The sequence below is a fragment of the Lemur catta genome, chromosome 4 (genome assembly GCF_020740605.2).
Source record: "Lemur catta isolate mLemCat1 chromosome 4, mLemCat1.pri, whole genome shotgun sequence".
In the NCBI taxonomy this organism is placed as follows: Eukaryota; Metazoa; Chordata; class Mammalia; order Primates; family Lemuridae; genus Lemur; species Lemur catta.
Window position 1 is genome coordinate 28,861,092 of NC_059131.1, and position 18,164 is coordinate 28,879,255.

At 33.1% G+C, this 18,164-nt stretch overlaps 1 protein-coding gene across 2 annotated transcripts in view; it reads right to left on the reverse strand.

Moving 5' to 3' along the window:
- Positions 1-18,164, reverse strand: part of MAP4K3 (mitogen-activated protein kinase kinase kinase kinase 3) — a 158,973-nt gene that overhangs the window by 34,048 nt on the left and 106,761 nt on the right. The window contains exons 14-18 of one of the 2 annotated variants that reach the window (XM_045549453.1): positions 15,544-15,602; positions 14,279-14,341; positions 6,828-6,886; positions 1,157-1,195; positions 850-903 (exon numbers count right to left, since the gene is read on the reverse strand). In XM_045549453.1, the coding sequence (XP_045405409.1) occupies positions 850-903; positions 1,157-1,195; positions 6,828-6,886; positions 14,279-14,341; positions 15,544-15,602 (274 nt within the window). The remainder of the gene's footprint in view (positions 1-849; positions 904-1,156; positions 1,196-6,827; positions 6,887-14,278; positions 14,342-15,543; positions 15,603-18,164) is intronic. The other variant, XM_045549454.1, reaches the window with a different exon arrangement.

Below are 18,164 nucleotides of genomic sequence, written 5' to 3' on the forward strand. Positions count from 1 at the left end.
CAACTGCTAATCAAGAGCTCTTGTCACTCTACCATGAAAATGCATCTTTCTTTCTTAAGGAAAGAAAACAAAACACTAAATTAAAAGGACTAAACATCAATGCATACATAATAGTAAAAATATTTCCTCTTTAAAAATATACATTTATATCCATTTATTTGAAATCTATCAGATGAAATTTAATCAAACATATAACAAGCTTCTTTGTAGTTGTAGTAATAATTATAGGAGCTATCAATTACTGACTAATCTACAAAAATTATTATTCTTATTAATTAGGTTTTTTCAAAGTTCTTTGTTATCAACTAGTATTACAGACTGAATTGTGTTGCCCCAAAATTCACATGTCGAAGTCCTAACTTCCCAATGTGACTGTATTTAGAGATAGGGCTTTTAGGAGGTAATGAGGTTATAACAGTGGGGTCCTAATCCCATGGGATGGGTGGACTTAAAAGAGGAGGAAGAGAGATTGCTCTCCCCACATCCTCCTACATGCACAAAAAGAAAAGAGGCCATGTAAAGACATAGCCAGAAGGTGGCTGTGTGCAAGCCAGGAAGGGAGCCCTTGCCAGGAACCAAGTTGGCTGGCACCTTGACCTTGAACGTCCTAGCCTCAGAACTGTGAGAAATAAATTTCTGTTGTTTAAGCTACCCAGATTATGGTATTTTGTATGTCAGCCTGAGCTGACTAATACAACTGGAATAAAGAAAAGGAAAGAAACCACAGTACAACCCAAAATATTGTGTTTCTAATGAGATTAAAATTACCGTCAACGTTAAGCTGCTAGATTTATGAAATCAGGTCAAATGACACCTTTTCTTTTTACCAAAAACAGAAATAGAACTTACTGTTTAGATTCATCATCATCCCCTTCATCATCTTCTAAATGAGCCACATGTCCTCTAAAGAAAAAGGGTAATGCCATTGTTATTAAATGGACTTTTTCTAAACAGTTTAAGAAGAAATTTTAGAAAATGCATGAAAGGCTATTGCAAGACAGAATTTTATTTCTACATCTTTATAAGGTAAATTCAGAATTAAAACAAAACAAAGCAAAATAATTTTAGGCTATACGACAGAGAAGGGAGCAAACTGACTACTCATCTGTGACATAAAGTATAAAGTATTTTAAGTTTAGTTAAAAATTCAAATTACCGCTGATGTAATTCTTCTTCAACAGACTTAAGAAGACTCCTTAAAAGAAAACACAAAAAATGTGAATTAATAAGCAGAGAAATATCAAATATTTATTTTTATCACTTTAACCTTACCCATAATTTTTTGAATGATTACTTTTTTACCATTTACTGAAAATGTGCTATAATGATCATCTCTGTAACCATAAAATATCAAGTTATATTTAATGAGATACCTTTATTTTCTGTTGTTAATGTCTTATGTATTTTAAATGAGCAAAATAAATCCTACTGTTTATTCAAAAATATCAATTCAAACAGAAAACAATTCACCATGAAATGTCACAACAGTACTGACAAAACAATAATTGCAGGGTCAATTGTCAGGGGTTTCCAGGATTTAAATTTTACCTGGAATATTATACCTGACGCCTGAAATTATATTTTTTTTTCTTAAAATAAGGAAGGTGACACACTTTAAAAAAACATCATGCTCTCAGGCAATCCTACAAAATGAAACTCACCATGTTGGATCTCTCTGCAGAAGCATGCATGCATGTGATGTGAATACATGAATGTAGTAGCACTTTGCTTTCACGGAAGACACTCACTTACCTGAAGGATTTGTTCTCCAGTGGTGCACGGGCAAACACATTTACACTTTTGGGAGACTAAGCCTGTATCAGACCAGGTGCGAGGATTTTACCATTAGGAGCAGTATACAAAACTTTAATTTTCAGGAATGTAACAGAGAACTTAGAACATTCCTGAAGTTCCCTTACTTCTTTTCACTGCAAGTTCATGTAGCATACTTCCTAAATTATACTCTTCAAGCATAAATCTCAATAGCCTTCTCCTAGCTAATGGGCTATAGAGAAATATAGTTACTCATAAATTGCTGGAATAAAAGTGGCTCAGCAAAAAGTTTACTTTCTCTAAAAGTTATAAGGTAGCACCTTTTCATCATTTTCCCTCCTAAAACATATTGGGGAAAACTGCCCTTGGAATTATCAAAACATAAAACCAGAGAAACTGAAAGGTAGGGTTATCTACTAAAAGCAAATGATAGACTAGCTTTTATAACCATCAAATAGTTTAATTAGGCCAGCTTAATAATAATTTAAGTTTTAAAAAATAACAGTTATGAATCTGGAGTGGTAAATGCCATTGGAAAACCATAAACTCATTGAAAGTTCTAGTGTGTAAATATAAAAATTGAGGTACCACAGTCGAATATTATCTTACAAAGTTCTCCAAGGGCCACTTCTAAGAAAGTAGGAGCTTCTGTCTAGAGGCAGTAGAGCAAAGTGAGGACAAGCTTTAAAGCTAAGATTGCATGAATCTGAATCTTGCCTCCACCACTGTGGTATATGGCCTTAGATAAGTTACTTCAATTTCCCTACGCTTTAGTTTTCCATATATGTAAAATGGGAATCACCGCAGTACTTATATCTCCAATGACTGTCTGAAAACATACTGAATTAACATAGGTAAAGAGCTTAGAAGAATAACTGAGAACAGAGTAAGTACTTGATTAGTGTTTTCTTTAACATTATTGTTGACTAAGCAACGTTTCTGTAAACTAGCAGTTCTTAAGACTGTGGTACAGGGATATTGGGGGTCTCACAGTCTCCTTAGGGGATCTGTAAGGTCAAAACTATTTTCACAATACATAATCCCTTTGTCACTCTTATTTTCTCATGAGTATACACTGAGGTTTTCCAGGGATTACAAGATGTGTGATATCACAACAGATTAAATGCAGTATCAAAATACGAGAATTTAGTTGTCTTCCATTAAGACAGTGTTAAGGATATTTGTAAAAAAATATAAAATAATGCTACTTTTCTTCTTATTATTTTGTTTCAGGAAAAATAGCTATTTTTCATAAAAAATGTTATTAGTGGACTTCAATAAAACATCTGCTGTATTGCACTGACTTATATAAAGTCTCTTGCAATTATTTGCTACCTGTGAGTCTCATGAGAGGAATCAAAGGTATTAAAAAGGCGGTGCTGTAAAGAGGTGCATTTAATCTGGCCCCTAAGGATGGGGATTTGTTTTTTAAATACACACAAAAAAGTATGTTACTTATGATAACATATAATGATTATATTAAAACATTTTTGTAAATATTTTGAAAATTTCTGTTTAATTTCCAATACTATAAATATGGATAGTTTTAATCCCTATAAACAAAAGCTCTGATGAGTTTTCAATAATTTTAAAGACTGCTAAGGAATCCTGAGACCAAAAATTTGAGAAGCACTGCTTTAAACTATTTTACCAAACTAAATATAATGTCTCTGAACTGTACAAGTGGGCTTTTATATTATTTATAAAAGATGTGAAAAAATACTTTTTTTCCCTAGTAGAAAACATTAGGATTTGAAAATACTTAGAAAGAGAATTTAAAATGTAGTTTTACTTTCAGTTATCATATTTAATTGGATTTATATGGCATTCAAGTTTTTTTTTTGTTTTTTGAGACAGAGTCTCACTCTGTTGCCCGGGCTAGAGTGCCGTAGTGTCAGCCTAGCTCACAGCAACCTCAAACACCTGGGCTCAAGTGATCCTCTTGCCTCAGCCTCCTGAGTAGCTGGCACTACAGGCATGCGCCACCATGCCCAGCTGATTTTTTTCTATATATATTTTTAGTTGTCCATATAATTTCTTTCTATTTTTAGTAGAGATGGGGTCTCGCTCTTGCTCAGGCTGGTCTCGAACTCCTGAGCTCAAATGATCCACCCTCCTTGGCCTCCCAGAGTGCTAGGATTACAGGTGTGAGCCACCTTGCCCGGCATTCAACTTTTTAAAAAGAATCTTCCTAGGAGTTCTCTAACAATAAAAGAAAGGATGAACAACTGAACTTGGAAAAGCAGCTAGCTCATGGCCTAGGAACTCATATATATTTTTTATTCATTTACTTGTAAATCTACTTACTAGGTGTCGAGATATTTTGTTCAAATTACAGAATTCATTGTCTTAATGAAAAGTACAATACACGATTTACTTCTTTAGGCTTTATGAAAGAGAAAATAAAACATGGCTAAATTTGCTAAAAGGTCTGTTTATAGTAAATACTGTATCTTGAGAGCACTGGAGAAAATGTGATTGTGATTTATTCACCAAGACTGAGTGTGCTACACAATAAACAATGTCACTATTCACTAGTCCACTAGAATTCTCTCATTATGGAATTTCAGGAAGAACAAAACAAAAATAATGCCTTCAGACATTGAATTACTAAGTCAATCAAAAATGACTAGGAAATTTGACGAAAAGGTTAAAAATGAAACTGTACAAACACAGATTTAACTGATGAAGAAATTGATATGAGAGAAGTGTAAAACCACCACCAAAATTACTCAGCATATTCAAATTAGCTAAGGAATTCATGCTGCAGGTTACTTGAATCTTTCACAATTGCCTACTTGCCCCAAAACAATTTGTAAGTACTGCCCTGATAACATTTCAAAACAAAAAACCCCCTGTTTCTTTAAAACCAAAGAGCAATTTTAGTCACTCATGTTATTCACTTGCTCATATGGTAATTATTTACATAGTAACTTACTATAAACAAGGGCAACTAATAAGTATTTACTAAATCCTAAATGTGCTAAATGCTTTACAATGATTATTCCATTTCATCCTTAGCACCCTATGAGACAGATACAATCATAATCCAAGTCACATAGTTTTATAGGAAGAGCCAGTTCTGCCTCTGGATCTGGCATTTACTACTAGTACACTCCATTGTGCCAGGAATTGTATAATTCAATTTATTCTATTCACTATTATACTTAAGTTATTAGAAGAGAATTTACCTTTAAATTTTTGCTCTACATTAAAACAAAATCAGAAACAATTTAGAGTTTTCTTTTAAAAATAATATTTCATTGGTTTTAAATAAATGGTCAGAAAAGTTAACCTTGGTGATATCAGAAAGAGAAAAGGCGACAACCAAGTATAAATACATATGCTTTCTGTTGAAAAAAGAAAAATGCTATGTGACAGTTCTAATTTGATAGTTCCTGCATGGTCTGGATAGGTAGAAACCCATCAATGGAAATCTGTCTGCCTGATCACCTATGGAGAAAACAGGAAATCCCGTGAGTTTTAAAACACTGCCTGGTCACAAGAATAAAGCAGACATATCCATACAGCAAGAGAGGTGCTACATCCATGCTCATGTCACATGTATGTATATACCTACACACGAAACACAGCCAAAGGTCAAATTTTTGGCCAACCTACCTTGCCAATGATTCGTTATATAGAATACAGTTCCTTAAGCAGGGATCCAATTAATCAAAAAATGAAGGGTGGGCAAATTATTAACATTTTACCTACCCAAAATAACTATATACTATGAAAATGCCTAACAATCAGAAATCAGACAATGGGAACAAAGGAATCTGGAAAAGCATTTAGTGATGGGCCATATGTTTTGTATTTTGCAAGTACATAATTTTAAAATATATTTTAAATGATTCAAAAAAAGGTAAATTAAATATTTTTTCAAATTATTCAGTCTCTTAAAATACAGCAAAATTTGCTAACAAGGTCTTTAAAACCAGTGACCTCGTATTTAGAGAAAATAATATAAAAAACACTTCAGATTTTTTTACTTGCTAACTCATTGTGAGCAAACTTTCCTTTGTTGTCCACTAACAAACTAAGACAAGTTATAAATAGCAAATAGTTTCTATTTAGGTAAAATTTCATTTTTCTACCAGGGAAATTTTATACTTATTTTCCATTTTAAAAAACATAATGGCCAATAATTATAAAAAGACTTAATAATAGTATCAAGGCTACTAATAACAATATAAAAAAACTCTCATAGTATTTAACTGAAGTTTAGCTTAAATCAAAACTAATACATTTCTCTAGGTTGTCAACCAAAGCCTTTTCTCTGTGTTGGGAAAAGATAGTATATTAAGTAAAAAACATTTAGTTTATAAAAAAGGGGAAATACATGATTTTGCATTATTATCCTTAAAACTAAGCTATTTCTCTTTAGTCACCACTTCCCAACTGCTTAACTTAAAATATGGGAATATATATGCCTCGTGTTTTTTTATAATCTCCTCCCTTAACTACCTACTGGAACTTTTTGAGCTGTTTACCAGAAATGGTAGAATTTTATAAGAGATTTCAAAAGCCCCTGAGCATGATTCCTGATGCCAAGAATCACCGTCCCCCACGACCTGCTCCAATGCACATGGCCCCTCCTTAAAAAGCACCATGATCTCTGTTGGTCAGAGAGACAGATTTGAGACTATTTCTCTTCTGACAGACGTCTTTTGCATTAAAATTCCTTTCTTCTTTGGCAATCCTCCTTGTCTCAATAATTGGGTCTTTGTGTGGCAAGCAACTGGATCTAGCCTGAAACCCCCTTGCAGTTTCGATAACAAACTAATGCAATGGAAATCATATTTTGAAAGTTTAAGTTGTTCTGATTATTAAGATAATATCTACACTGCTGGAAGATTTTGGCAATTTAAATGATATTCCCTTATTATTAACTAAATGATAAGCATGAAGCAGTAGAAAAAAGCAAAAAGCATATTATAAAATATATCTACCAGCCTAATACAATTTACTACCTTAAATATTAAAATATCATATTAAAGGCAACTTAGTAATTCTTGAATTAAATTAAATTTTAGAAGAACTTTACTTACTTGTTTGCACCTAAAAAGTAACTACCCTGGTGTCCTTGTCCATATTCTAGTTGTAGATCCTAATAGTACAAAATAAGATATTTAGCAAAATAGTAATATATCAACATCATGATATACTAACACATTATTTAAAAAAGAGAAACCCTAGATCCCAAATAAATCTGTATTGCTATATGTTCTTAAAAAGAAGGCATGGTAGGACTTCCAACAATAAAAGATTTCAGAAGTTTATAGTCCTAATTTAAGTATTTTATTATTTAGGTTGAGTATTTTTCTGGGAATTCTTCCAAATTATATATGCAAAGTTTCATTTACGGTTAGTGCTATTATAATCAACACTCATAAAATTCAGTTTTTAGAAAGAAAAAAAAAGCTAAGATAAGGTATTTATTTTCAAGTTATAATGAAGCAAAAATGACCAGAGAAGAGAATGAGCAACAAAAATCTTGGTTTTCTTTGTACTGAAATAATTACATATATAGACACATTCACATTTTTCTACTGCTGCTTCATGCAGGTAATAACTTTTTAAAGATATATAACTGGATACTATTTTTAAAGTAAATTATACATGTGAACTTGTACAAGACTGTAAATTGCATTAAAGAACTTTCAAGAATTTTTTAAAGGATAAAATAAAAAAATTTCAAATTAGTTTTGTATGAAGTTGCCTTTTGTCCACTTTTTAAAAAGCCACTGTATTTTAAGCACTGTTTTAACTATAGGGGGAATATTTAACATTTTAAATGAATCTTATTTAGAATAATAAGATTCTAAATATATAATATAGTGTGCTTAAACTGCTTTTTATTTTTACAAGATATTATCAGATTCATGATAGGGGATTAATGCAAAGGTCACCTTGGAGCAGCCTTCCAAAACTGTCCAGGTGGATATCTGCAGCCTTCTCTATGTTTCCACAGCATTTAACACACAGATCAACTCTAGCACTCACAGTGAATTTTAATCTATTTATAAGCCTGTAAAAATAGTGGCCAGGTTGTGAGCTCCTCAAACAATGAGAAATGGTCAAATCTATCTTCCTTCCCTACAGCCCATGGTTTAGCAAAGCACTTGGCACACATGAACTGCACCCTGAGTAACTGCTTGTTCAAATGCCAATTGTTTATTTCCCTATAAATAGATAACACTTCAACCTTAAGATAAACAAAGATAATTCCAGATCACAAAAATACTAAGAACATGAGGATTCTAAGCAATACATCGTATTTAAGAGAAAAGCACTTTAAAATTTAAGTACTCTAAGACCTGTCAAAAAAATATCTGATGAAAATCAACATCAAAATCCTGGTTTAGACAAGACTCAAATTTTGTCTTCTTCAATATTTGTGTTCTTCCATGCATAATAATAAATGTTCTTACCAGTGACAGAAAAGATAATACATCACAAACAAGAAAGATTAGTTGACTGTCACAGTGATATCACATGAAATTCTAATGAAAAAGGATACCTGTTCTTTTAAATTTACAATGATATATCTTAATACGATAAAATCACTGTTACCACAAGACTGCCACACAATTACTACTACACTGCATAATTTAAGTGGTCATGACTTTATACAGGAATCTTTAAACTTTGGTATTCAGTAAAGAGAAATACTAATCCCTATACATATGCTTCTAAATTCAAATTTGTTTTCTTCAGCTATAGATAACAGGGCCCTCTACCAGACCAGTAGCATCTTTAACCAAGATAATCTAAGTCTTTAATCAAAGGATAGCTTCCAAAAGTACACACATATGCAGAGTGGCCCTGACTTCTATTATATGAACACAGATATGTCATTAACATTCAGCTCATCTGATACATGACAATTAGTAGGTTGATAATAATGACTTAAAAAAGAAATCAATTGTAATCAGCAGTATACTTATTAGGAAGGTAAGAGAAGTGACTAAAATAATTAACATTTTAATAGAAAATTGAGCATAGGCTCATATACAGAATAACACTCAGGCCAGGGGAGAAGTTGTGGATAGAGCCAGGTCTGATGATTAAATGTGCTATGTCTCAAGTCTAACAGGAAGCTAAAATGCAAAGGGGCTCATTCTTTAACAATTTCATCTCCCTAAATCAAGTTGTATTACAGCAGCTATGGAACGAAAACAATGTGCTAGGCATACTATCACGTAAAGTATTACACCAAATTCTTCTAAAAAGTGTCTAATCTCATTTAATACAACCATTATCTACCAAGCACCTAATACATTACAGGAATTCAGACCGTAAATCAGACAAGAAAAATGACAAGAAATTAAAAAAGGAACAAAAGTGAAGCCAGGGCAAAGTTAGCAGTTAGTTATATATCTTTAGGGCAGTCTAAGAAAGACTGACCTAAAATGCTTTTCAAAAACGGTTTGGAAGCTTTTATGTATTAGAAAAATACTACTGAAATTATGCTTGGAAAAGCACTGAAAATAACCCAAGATAACAGTATCATATGGCCATCCTTTAAAAGCTAAGTAACAGTACATTTGAGCACGCCACCATAAAAAAAAATTAGTAGTGTTAATTAGGCATCAACTTATTAATGAATGACATGTTCAAACTACATAGCAGAGTCACACAAGGAACAACACGGACTGAAAACATGCAATAACCTACTACAGATTCAATCTGAATTCTCAAACAAAAGTTCAAGATGGTTATCCCAGACCAATAAAATATCTTTTTGGGTCAGAATGTCCTAATTTCAGTGGTTTGTTTAATTGAATGGGAGACTATCTCTAAACCTAGAATGGAGTTTCTAAGAAAACATGGTGCGAGAAAGAACTGAAAAAGAACAAAGGATGTAATGCAGAACACTGGAAAAGGAAAATATATGATCCAGAATATTTTATTGTAGTTTAAAAAAAAATCTCCTTGGGAGATTACAAAGTCTATACCTGATGAGAAAACAGCAGGAAGTCAATAGAATTGATACAGTTGGCTACAAAAACACAAAAGAAAAAATACTTTAGCAACATATCTTAACCAAGAAAAAAAGAGAACAGAGAAATTTTTTTTTCTCATCAAAAAATGAGAAAATTATGGCACGAATAAGGTCGTTGGTGAGATACCTTTTAATGTGGTAGATGATTTATAGAAATAAAGAGGGAGTGAATCCAGGATAATTCAAAGATTTTTTTTATTTCTTAAAAAGTCAGAAAAGCAAGTGGAGTCCGAACATTAACTGTTTAAGCAGGGCTCTGACTAATAAAAGCAGATAAGGAGGCCCCAAACTGAATAACATGACTTTTATACTGCAAGCTGAATATCAATAGGTTAGGTATACTATACACTTCTTCAGAGCAATGATTATGTTACTACTTCTTTATGCACCTCCATAGCAGTTAACCATGTTTTACATATAATTAATTTTCAGTATATTTTTATTGGTATATGGGCCAAAATATTCAGTAAAACTAGGCAAATTAGAAAAAAATAGCATCAGTTGAGAAAGATGCATACAATAATCTTTTAATCTGAGGATAGCATTTTGTGGGTTAAACCCATTTTTATGGTAATGGACAAAACTTTTTTATTTAATTATCACATTATACTGAGTTTTTTGTTTGTTTTTATTAAAAATTCAGGCATAGTTCAACATTTTAAAGACTTTTCTTACTGACTGCCAATCCTAAAAATCAAGTTCTATTCTTCTGGTTTCATATTATTATGATTACCTGATTTTTTTTTCCAAGAAATCACTTTTTGATAGCAACAAAATTGAGGTATAATATTCTAAATTCATTTATAAAATCATAAAATGAATAAACTTAGCATTTAAAATAACCAGAAATCACTAACATGGAACCTTTTTTTTTTTTTTTTTTGAGACGCAGTCTCACTCTGTCACCCTGGCTAGATAGAGTACAAGGGCCACACTGTAGCTCACTGCAACCTCAAACTCCTGGGCTCAAGCAATCCTCCTGCCTCAGACTCCAAGTAGCTAGGACTATAGGTACATGCTGCTACGCCTGGCGAATTTTTCTATTTTTTGTAGAGATGGAGTCTCGCTCTTGCTCAGGCTGGTCTCAAAATCCTGAGCTCCAGCCTCCCAGGGTGCTAGAATTACAGGTGTGAGCCACTGCACCTGGCCAACATGGAACTTTCAAGCAGCAAGATCTTTAGGGCAGTAAATGTTTCTTCTGGGTCCCAAAAGATCTAGGGCTGACACCTTGGTGCCAACTGCCTACTAAAATGAGGGCCAGACATTTTGGGTTCATCAGGTTTTTTAGTGGCCAGCAACAAGTGTTTGTAAGAGCTGAAATCTTGTTCACAGTGCCAAGATTTTAGGACTTATAAAATTAGAGGATTGGAGTAACTACAGACACTTCACACCCATTAGGATATCAAGAAACAAAAACAAAACAGAAAATAGCAAGTATTGATGACGATGTGAAGAAACTGGAACCCATGTGCGTTGCTGGTGGGAATGTAAAATAGTACATCTTCTGTGGAAAACAGTATGGCAGTTTCTCAAAAAATTAAAGATAGAATTACCACAAGATCCAGCAAGTCCACTTCTAGTTATAAATTCTGGAGAATTCAAAACAGGGGCTCAGACAGATACTTGTACGTCCATATTCATAATAGCATTATTCATACTACCAAAGGTGGAAGCAACCCATTGTCCATCAACAGATGGATGAACAAAATGGGGTATTTACATACAATAGAATATTACTGAGTCTCAAAAGAGATATTCTGACACATGCTATAATAAGGAGGAAACTTGAAGATTGTGCTAAGTGAACTGAGCCAGTCCTAAAAGGACAAATATGTTACGATTCTGCTTATCTGAGGTACTGAAAGTAGTTGAATTCATAGAGAAAGAAAATAGAATGGTGGTTGCCAGGTGCTGTGGGGGAAAAAAGGAATGGGGAGTTATAGTTTAATGGGTATAGAGTTTCAATTTGAGAAGATGAAAACATTCTGGTGAGGGACAGTGGTGACACTTGCATAATAATGCAATTGTACTTAATGCCAATGAACCTCACACTTAAAAAAGGTTAAAATGGTAAATTTTGTGTTATATATATTTTACCACAAGAAAAAAATAATTATGGGGCATATAAGTTGATTTAAAAAACAAAGAGGGGAGAGGAGTCCTGTATCACTTAAAAAAAATACCAATGATGTTGGGTAGAGGCAATATAGCACAGTGGTTTAGGTTTCAATTCCTGAGCCAGGCTGCTTAGGTCAAATCCTAGCTCTGCTATTCTTAGCTAAAGAGTAATGAATTTCAGCTTCTTTGTACCTTAAATACGTTCTTTTGAAAAACAAGGATAATAAGTTAATATATTTAAAGTACTTAGAATAATGTCTGGTATATAAAATCCTTTAGATAAATGTTAACTTTTGTTATCATTAGGAGTGAGCCTTAAGGTTGATTTTATAAATTGCAGACTCTGACAAATACTTCATTCATTCCTCTTCTGCTAGAACTATCCACAAGTTAACTGTCCCTAAAGCTCTCCGTTGTGACAAGATCCCCGTCAAATGCTCCTCTGTACTATAAGACAGGGCAGGGTGAAGGGAGCAGTTCTAAGGAACAAAACCATGATATGATAACTTATTCAAGTTACTAGGCTAGTTCCACATGTGGTACAGAAAAGAATATTTGTAACTCTAAAGTACTATATTTCTGGTTTTGTTGTTATCTTTTGCATGGAGGATATTAATAAATACTAGAGTCAATTTAAACTTTTTAATTCTGTGGTCTTTTATTTCTACAACAAAATCCATTAGTTGTCCTTCTAGCCTATATACAATTCTGAAGACATTTTCAATCCAGAAATCACTGACTGTGTTTTCTTCAGACATTCTATCTCACTTGCCCCTTATGGTTAATTTTCAATCCTCACACTTTCCGGCCTCTCTAAGCCATCTGAGACATCCCTCTTTCTTTTGAGATAGTGCATCCGCTGACTCTAATAACTTTTCAACTGCTTCTTCCTTAACTTCAATGTCGGTTCTACCTGACTGCTAAACACAGGCACCACCCACTGTGGTAACCATTTTGTACTCTTCCTTTCTTCAGAGCTCACTATGAGGAATATATGTAATTTCATGGCTTCATCTATCATTTCCTTTTTGATGACTTAAATCTACCTCTTTGAACTAATCCCATATTTCCAGTAGTAGTAAGACAGTTTCATAATTCCAGCTCTTTATCTGACATCTTTCGAAACTGTGATCTGTGCTGCCAATTGTTCCCACAGTAATTCCCATAAAACACATGTGGCATCTGTCCCTTCTCTTCCTGAAGAATCTACAATGGTTCCTATACAATAGTGAAATGAGTCTTCGTCCCTCCCAGAAGCCAGGTAAGTCACATTAGCCCAAAAGCTCTTCTCCGATCTCCATGGTACTTATTACATGTGAGCTTCCCCTCATCAACAGTTGACATCTGCCAGTATTTTGGCAATCCATTATATATTTTGTTGCAAGGCTAACAGTTTATTCGTGTAAGTATTTTCTGCTAAACAAGACAGCAACCTCCCTATAAAAAGAAATTATGTCTAAAATCTCTAATGTTCTACAAACATTAGAGGGGACAGATTAAAAAATGTATATAGAGAATCATTTAAGCCAACCAAAATTGAAAGAGGTATGTTATTAAGGTGGAGAGGAAGGAAAGAAAATGAAAATTCCATTTAAAAGGTAGAAAAGTAGAATCTGGGAGTAAATTTGGGAGCAACCTGGGACTCTGGCCAACCACAGAAGTAAAACTATTTACTTAATAACAACTATTAAAATATTATTTAATATTTACCAGTATTAATTTCCCACCTTTTCTTATGTAATGGTAAGACGGTTTTAACATTTATAACTCTGGGGATGCTTTATAATCTAAATTTTCTCCTGAGAAAAGCAGACATGACATAATGCTGAAAAATTAAAACTTCATCTGAGAATGATTTCATTGTTAACACAGGGGTAAATTATCTGTAAGAATTATATATATTATACATATACCATATGAATAATATATATGTAATGTATGCTATATAAATATACATGAAATAAATATATATGTACCATATAATATATGAAGTTTTTTACATATATGAATGGAAATATATATGGATGGTTTCTAGTTCATTAAACCAGTTACATCATTAAAACTGGTCATTTTTTTAGGGAAATGTCATTTCTTAAAAAAATCCTCATATTTGAGTGAGAAAATTAAATGTTAATGTTTTTCATTTAAAAATTTTTATTTATTACTACAGCATTATATTTGAGTAGATATATTTATTTAACTTATTATGGGAAAAAATGCTATGATTCTTAATATATGGAAGCTTATTAAATGACAGTAACTTATAAAACAATGCTAAAATTGGTTCATTAAAACTGGACAAAATGTTTGATCTTTAAAAAAAAAAAAACAAGACTAAAACAATGCTGACAAAGAAAATCAGAAGATGAGAAATACCAGATTAGATCTTGCAGTGTAGTATATTTCTTCTGAACTGTCCAAAAAACCATCACTGTCGGGCTGTTTAGCAGAGACCAAGAAACCCAAGTTATTTATACTTAGACTAAAAGCCACAAATTCACAAAGGGAAACTTTCTCAAATGAAGTTTAGTCCTGCTAACATAATTTTATTAAGGCAAATGGAACGTCAAATTATATTAAGCAGCTTCTAAAAAATGCAATATTGCAACAACTTTGCTGTATAATGCAGTTACTAAATTAGTACAGAATTTAAAAACATGCAATGCCAACTTAAAAAGAGAAATAAACAAAATAAACTCAAACTGCCTTAACAAAATACAATTAGCATTTATAAACATCATGACTTTTTCTTCTTAATCTTCTCCATCCCTCTACATAAATGTCAGGCTTTAGTATTATAATACGATAATTTTAAGACTTTTTCTTTAACATTCTCTTCCTCTACACTGGTACACTGAATTATAATAACTCTGTAAGATAAAGGCTGACTCCCTTTGTATGCTTTAGTAAAATAAACATTAAAAATAAGCATTAAATTTAAGAAGAAAGTTCCCACTCCAATCCTTAGTACTTATGACCAGTTACTTTCTTCTCATTATTAAATAGCAAAGGAAAACAGATATGACTTGGAGCTCTGGCAAAGTAATTTCATTAGGATTAATTTTGTTTTTCTTAATGTCTCATTTTTTATTCTTTCATTGAATATTAACATCTCAAATATTTGCAAAATATTTTGCTTCTAAGACCATATCTAATATATCATCCTATATCTGAAAGGAGTATTAAAGAATCATGAAAAGAATATTCATACAGTTATAAGCCTTAAATGAATGACAAGCTTGATTTACTATATATGCCTCATATTCCTGAGTTTTAGTACTCTAAACATATCTGTCTCTACTCTGATGCTTAGAAATCATGGCATTTATCCTAATAAATACATACCCCAAAAGCCCCTCAAAAATGGAAAAAAACAAAAATGAAAAGATAATGAAATGGCCAGCATTAAAAACATTTAATCAGAGAATGGTAAAACTATTAAGTTTCTTCTAAAATAATTTTGAAAATATTCAATCTCAGCAACACAGATTTATTTATTCTGAATTTTAGAATTTCTTACCTTTTTGATTCCCCAAATGCTTTTGAAAATATTAATGACTAGCTTTTATAGTCAGTACTAATATCTTAAAAAGACAAAATATTTATTTTCAGTGTTAACATTCCAAGACTACACGACTTACCAGTTCATGATGTGGTTCTGTCTCCTTCCTTAAGGGCGGATCAAATTTCACTTGGCCAACTAAAAAAGAAAAAAAATGAAGCGATGATCTGTTTCTACATTCTTTTTTTTTTTTTTTTTTTTTTTTAGACAGAGTCTCGCTGTGTTGCCCGGGCCAGAGTGAGTGCCGTGGCATCAGCCTAGCTCACAGCAACCTCAAACTCCTGGGCTTAAGCGATCCTACTGCCTCAGCCTCCCCAGTAGCTGGGACTACAGGCATGCGCCACCATGCCCGGCTAATTTTTTCTATATATATATGTTTTAGTTGGCCAGATAATTTCTTTCTATTTTTTTAGTAGAGACGGGGTCTCACTCTTGCTCAGGCTAGTCTTGAACTCCTGACCTTGAGCGATCCACCCACCTCAGCCTCCCAGAGTGCTAGGATTACAGGCGTGAGCCACTATGCCCGGCCTGTTTCTATATTCTTAACAATGAATGTAATAATGTAATGTAATAATGTAACAATGAATTAACAATGTAATAATTTTAAAAGTTACTCCATGGCAAAATACATTTAATTTTAACATCTACCATACATTGATCACAATCAAAAGTTTTTTTTCCAATTTTTAATGGATACATAATAATTATAAATATTATAGGGTACATGTGATATTTTAATATATGCATATAATGCGTAATGATCAGAACACGGTAATTAGGCTATTTATCACTTCAAACAGGTATCATTTTTTTTGTGTAGGGCACATTCCAAACCTTCTAGCTATTCTGAAATATACAGTAAGTTACTATTAACTATAGTTACCCTACTGTACTACTGAACACTAAAACTTATTCCTTCTAACTGTATGTTTGAACCCATTAACCAACCTTTCTTCATCACCCCTGTCCCCTTCCCAGCCTCTGGTAACCATCATTCTACTCTCTACCTCAATGACATCAACTTTTTTAGCTACCACATAGGAGTGAGTACATGCAATATTTGTCTTCCTGTGCCTGGTTTATTTCACTTTAACATAATGACCTCCAGTCTGTCAATGTTGCTGCAAATGACAGGATTTTATTCTTTTTTATGGTTGAAAAATATCTCATTGTGCATATGTACCATATTTTCTTTATCTATTCATCTGCTGATGGATACTTAGGCTGATTCCGTATCTTGCTTATTGTGAATGGTGCTGCAGCAAACACGAGAGTGCAGATATCTCTCTGATATACTGATTTCCTTTCTTTTGGATATATATCCATCAACGGAACTGTTGGATCATATGATAGTCCTATTTTTAGTTTTTAAGGAACCTCCATACTGTTTTCCATAGTGGCTCTACTAATTTACATTCCCATCAACAATGTACGAGAGTTTTCTTTCCCTGAAACCTTGCTAGCATCTGTTATTTTTTGCATTTTTGATAATAGCCATTTTAACTGGGATGAAATAAAATCTTGTTGTGGTTTTGACTTGCATTTCCTCTGCATTAGTGAAGTTGAACATTTTTTCATTTACCTCTTGCCATTTGTAAGTCTTCTTTTCAATCCAAATATTTAAATAAAGAATCTGTTAGCTGGAAAAAGCCCAAGAAAGTCTTAAATTGCTAAAGCTTAATATGTTAATCCTAGGCCTTTTCCATAGCAAAAAAGATGAGGCAAATAACATGTATGTTATATAGTCAGGATCTAACCCGAAACTTCATTGTGATCCAACATAAAATAGAGACAATCTTAACACAGTATTTATAGGTGAGTAGTCGGCAGTTGGCGCAGAGTATTTGTGGAAGCCAGCCTACAAGATGGTCCCCAGTATTCACAACACTTCCACATTGGATTGGTCAGTGTGACTGAAAGAACATAGCAGAAGCAATGGTATATCATTTCCAAGACAAGGCTTCTGTCCTGGGCTCTCTCTATCGGAGCACTTGCTCTAGAGGAAACTACATTGTTAGCAGACCTAAAGGGAGGCCAAGTGGCAAGGAAGAGAGGCCTCCACTCATCAACCTTCCTGCCTAGTCAAGCCTTCAGATTACTGCAGCCCCAGCTGACATTCTGACTGCAACTTCATGAAACTGGGAGCTGGAATCACTCAGATAAGATGTCCTGGATTCCTGACTCTCTAAATCTGTATAAGACAATAAATGTCTACTGTTTTAAGTTGCTAAATTTTGGGGGTGACTTGCTACATAACAATAGGTAACTACTGCAGCTAAAGTATAAACTAGCTAGAGCAGACATAAATGAACTATACTACATTCACCTTTTTATTTGCTAGTCTAATGTATTGAACGTTTCACTATCTTTGCCTTTAATTTCTGTATCTTATTATCATTACCTGTTTTTACAACCTGGGTAAAGCATTCAAGACCACTGAGATAAAAACGGGCACAAATACAAAACATTAAAAAGAAGAAAAATAGCCATTATGCATTACATTTCAACCAGTAAGTGCCCAAAACAGCAATTCTCAACCAAGGTCAAGAAAACAGTGAGGTTTCAAAGCATAATCATTTTTATAACTTCTTTTTTATGTAAATTCATTGTGAATGAATGAGATTTGAGATTTAAATATTTAGCAACAGGAGGCATAAGTAAAAAAACAGTGGTTGAGAAACACAGTTCTATAATATCTCC